Source organism: Cucumis melo, chromosome 6 (assembly GCF_025177605.1).
Source record: "Cucumis melo cultivar AY chromosome 6, USDA_Cmelo_AY_1.0, whole genome shotgun sequence".
Taxonomy (NCBI): domain Eukaryota; kingdom Viridiplantae; phylum Streptophyta; class Magnoliopsida; order Cucurbitales; family Cucurbitaceae; genus Cucumis; species Cucumis melo.
In genome coordinates, this window is record NC_066862.1 from 15,657,479 (window position 1) to 15,662,278 (window position 4,800).

The window sequence follows — 4,800 nt, forward strand, 5'->3', positions numbered from 1 at the left end:
CAGCACCATAATAGAAAATACAAAAAATGTTCCATTCAATATGTAATTAATCGATCACACGCACGTGTAATTCTTTTTTTAAACGAGCATTATATGTGATGGTAGTATCAATATGAACATATAATTCTTTTTAAACAATAAAAAATGACTTTAAATCTATAACCATGCAAAATCAAGAGTGATATTTAAACAATTGTGGTATTCTTGAATATGAGAAAGGTAAAGTTAATACTGTTTAATATTCTATTTAAACGATCTTAAATATTTTTTAGATTTAAAAATAAATAGTTTAAAAATATAAAAAAGGAGATTTATAAAATAAATCGTTTAAAAATATAAGAAAGGAAAATCGAGGGATGGGTAAGAAAATATGAATAAATGACAAGAATTAAAGAAAAGAAATATAAGTGATAGATCATAAATTTGTGAAAATATTTTATAGGATAGACTTTTTGATTTTGTTATGTTTATAAAAATTAAGCTTAATTTAAGGTGGAAAACAATAATAATTAATGTCCGTCTAATCTCCTCTCCCACCGTTCTAAAAATGATTGTAATAAATTTAAAATCATTTCATAAACTTGTTGAATCCGAAGAGGAACCTTCATTAGTGTGGACGGAAGGTTATCCTCTTCCTCCATATTCTGTTTCTTAATCTTCGAAACCGACGGTGACCGACTATGGATGCCGGAGAAGCAATTTGGAAAGAGATCGAACTCGCTGAGAGGTATCATATCTAATTTCTTTATTTTTCTTTTGTTTCATAAAGGAAAAACGGGTTCACTCATCAGTTTGATTCATTCCTTATGTACGTAGCTGGAAACATGAGCTGACCCGTAATTCGTCAATGGGTTTTGCAGCTATCTCGTGTGCGCCATGTTCGAGGAAGCAGTAGCCCTATCTTCCTCTGTTTTAAAGCGTATTTCTCAACTGGAAAATGGTATTGAAAAAAATGAAATGATGGAATCGGCTGGTATGGTTTTAATTCAATCTTTGAAGGAACTTGGAAGGTAATCTCAGCTTTATTTAAAACTACTTTCCTACCTATTTTTTTTAAATTTTCTTGTGTGTTAAATTGCTAGTTTAGATTTTCTACAATAACCAAGTGAACACTGATTCATTCTTGAAGGGCTGCTGTACTGTAATGTTATCTTGATTGATAACATTCTTCATCTTTTAGTTGTTAGTGTTTTCTTAATTGTCAATGGAAAGACAGTTTATGCATTGTTTTGTATATTAAACCAATTATTCGGTTCACTTGTGTACCTGCAGGACATCACAGATACTGAATGAGCTCAGAGTATCATTTTCCTCCGTTGCAGCCATCCCTTTTACTGTTCTTTTATTTGGGTAATCTCTTCAGTTACTGTCAAACTGCCAAACATAATATCAAGCTAGTCTTGTAATAGTAATACATTCAATTCTCCTGTCCATTGATTGAAAATGTGAGTTTTTATTCCACCATCATAATGGAAAAAGTAAAGACATCTTGGTTGGTTCTCCTTAATTAGTTACAATATCTGTTCTGTATATTGATCTAACACCTTGTCCTTTTCACAACTCTTTCCACTGAAGTATTTACAATTTTTCTAAGATGAATCACTACCTTCCCAAAATGTTTTTGTTATACTAGTATTTTAATACATGTTGAAATAATTAGTGTATCTGCACAACAGAGTTTAGCATGATGAATTGCATCGCTCTCTCTCTTTCTCTCTCTGGTCGTGATCATGAAATAACTGGAATTGAAATAGGTAGTCTAGTCAATAATGCTATAAATCAACTGGACATGTGGAGTGACAAGATTTTGTAACCTAAAGAGAGAAGATCTCATCTACTTTGGCTTCATACCTCCTTTAATTTCATTTGTAATATGTTCGCATTCCTCCATTTGGCCCAACCAACTTCCTTTGAGTTTCAAATGGATCTAACAATTCTCTCCTTTGAGTTAAGATATAATGTGTTGGCCTCATGGTGGAAAGGGCAAGGTGTAACTCATATCTTTGTGGGTATAGATTAGTAACTTGGTGGCGGTCGATCTAAAGATCAATACTATTGGCATGCCTGATGTTCAACTTTGTAGGGTTTAAGTAATTGTCCTATGAAGTTTTTACCTGTGGGTGAGTCATATTGCTATGGCATTCTAATAGTTAATTTTACTATGCTCAATTTCTTAGGGCGTGTTTTCATTTTTCGGAAGGTCTTTCTGATATGCAATCTTTACTAGAAGAGTTCCTTGGCAAGTGGAATTTATTGAATGAGGAAGTATATGTTTTTGTTGGCTCAAGAAGTATTGATGACAGAGAATGTCATGCTCAGTTGACTGTTGATGAATATCTCCAACTTGTTCACGTTTACCTCCGGATTGTCACAGAGATAGGTTTGAAGGATGTGGATCTTGCTGTTTCTTGGGTTGAGAAAGCTGCTTTGCCTGAGGGAAAGCGTCAGGTAAATAGTTGTTTCTCATGTTCTATTGAATGCCATTTAAGAAAGTTTAATATTGGATTGGACATCAGAACATTTGGGTTGTCTATAAGTGGGATTTTGATTTACAAAGAATTGGAAGTGGAATATGTTATAGCCGTGTTCTTGTAAATATCCTTTGTTTCATTTATTATTCTTCTCTATCTTCCAACTATTTTCCATTTCCAGGGCATCTGGCATGGTTTTGATTTTTTTTTTATTTTGTTCTTTTATATATATATATATATATATCTCCTACATCTACAACTTCATAATAACTCTACTATTTTTTCAATATTCATCAGTTTGCTGCATTTTTCATCTTTCTTAATGCATCTCAAATAAATTCTTCAAGGAATTTTGGCGGATGAAGCATTTAATTCAATCCTGTCATTACCATCTTTATCAGTAGTCTGTTCCATCAATCCTTCCTTGTAAAGATTCAAAAACTTCTCTGACGTATTTAATTTAATCCTGTCATTACCATCTTTATCAGTAGTCTGTTGCATTAATCCTTCCTTGTAGAGAAGTTTATGATTTGGAAAAATTGAATTGTCAACCGTGACTAAAAGTTATATCATTTTCTTCAAAACTCTTTGGCTAGATACTTTTGAGGAGGCTAGACTACCTGCAGTCTAAGAAACCGGCCAGTTCGTCACAATCGTCCTCTTCATCTTTGCTTAGAAATGACCATAGAAAACATTTATCTTCTTCAGAAGGACTTCAAGTATCAAGAGCTTCAGAAACAGCCTTAGACCCTGGATATCATCAAGATGGAGGAAGTGCTAACAGAGAAACAGTTCTAAGACTACATAAACTTACAAAACCATCTTTTTGGCCTTTCCGTACCATAACATTGAAGTTTGGAAGTTTTCGTCTCGTCGTATCCACCAGAAAGATTGTGCTTAGCTGTTTTCTAGTTCTAATTTATTATCTGCTGCGAAGGAAACTAACCGCTGTGAAGAGGTATGCACCTTGTCAAATAAAGTACATTGTTTTGATCTCTCTCTTTCTGCTAGCTATATCCAAGCTAATTCCTTACGCAAGTTAGAGGTTCAACAAAATAGATGAAGGAAATTTTAGATTGAGAAGTCTTTTTTGTAGGTCAAAGTTTTGTTTATACGGTAGTGTATCTTAGGAATACAGTACCTTGATGCACAACTATTATATTGTATATTTGCATCTTCTGGCAGGAAAAATTTGAAATCTACTTTCCCTCTCGAGGAAAAGTGAAAATACTGGGAAGATTAGAGAAGGAAAGATTGAGGCTAAGGATAAGTTTGAGATGACTTCTGAAAAGAAAAAAAATAATGTTTTTGGTGAAAGCACTTCTTGTTTTATGCTTTTTTCTTCTTTAATTTAAGAAACACTATTTGAGTGGTACTCCTTTAAGGGGGTGCCAGGGAGTGGAGTGGTGAACTCTACTCCCCTGTTAACTTCACTCATTGCCTTAAACGCTTTTAGTAGTTTTGGTATTTCTAGAGTTTTCAAAATTGTTTGTATTATCTAATCCTAATTTTTTTAAAAAAATGTTATCAAACAGTGATTTCAAGGGGTAAAAGCTTTTTTCTACATTTCAAAAGTCATTTGAATACCTCTTTCTCTAATGTTAATCCTTCCTTTAGAGCTTAGTTGTAACAATTGAAACTACGACATTACTATATTGACATTTTCCTTTTTTTGGTAAAAACTTAGGATGGCTCAGAAACAAGGTTCGTCCATGAAGAAGGCACTGGTAGACTTGTGGCAGCTTGCATTTTCATATCAAGTAAACCCTTTAGCTATTGCTCAACCCCTTTCTGGAGCAGCTCGTGGAGTCTCATGATTCTTTTAAAATCGTATTTGTTTTCTGTCATTTCATATATTAAGCAGCATTTACAAGCATTTTTCTTTTAATGGGAATTATGTTCTCTTTGCTTCATTGTGCTGCACAACCTGATATACTTTATATCTATATAGAATTTATATACTAAATTTACCCTTCATGAAACTAAATTTATTGGTCAATGAGCGGTCGTGCAATTTGTTGTTGTTTGTGGGCTTAGTTTGAATCTTTATTCTTTTGCTTCAGAGTATTAATGTTCTAGCATATTATCGGTGACCATTTTGAATATATATTGATAAATTATTGATACACTACTGTTACATTTGAGATGGAAATTTAGTTCGCTTGAAACTGAAATTTGAAGGATAATAATAGACCAAATGTATTTTAAGTATTGATATACCAATGATACACCAATGTTATATTTGAAATGAAAATTGGTAATGAATTTTGTATTGACATTGAAATACTATTAAAGCACCAATACTATACTTGAAATTTAATTTAGAATC

The 4,800-nt window shown here is 32.7% G+C and overlaps 1 protein-coding gene across 2 annotated transcripts; it reads left to right on the forward strand.

Moving 5' to 3' along the window:
- Positions 1-516: 516 nt before the first annotated feature.
- On the forward strand, positions 517-4,470 carry LOC103496818 (protein APEM9). Of its 2 annotated transcripts, none has more exons than XM_008458823.3 (6): positions 517-727; positions 861-1,010; positions 1,273-1,350; positions 2,178-2,448; positions 3,068-3,429; positions 4,159-4,470. In XM_008458823.3, the coding sequence occupies exons 1-6, from the start codon at positions 681-683 to the stop codon at positions 4,286-4,288; spliced, it is 1,038 nt and encodes a 345-aa protein (XP_008457045.1). In that variant the 5' UTR covers positions 517-680; the 3' UTR covers positions 4,289-4,470. The 2 variants fall into 2 exon arrangements, with proteins under 2 accessions (XP_008457045.1, XP_008457046.1); XM_008458824.3 differs by having other exon boundaries at positions 579-727; positions 817-1,010.
- Positions 4,471-4,800: the final 330 nt, after the last annotated feature.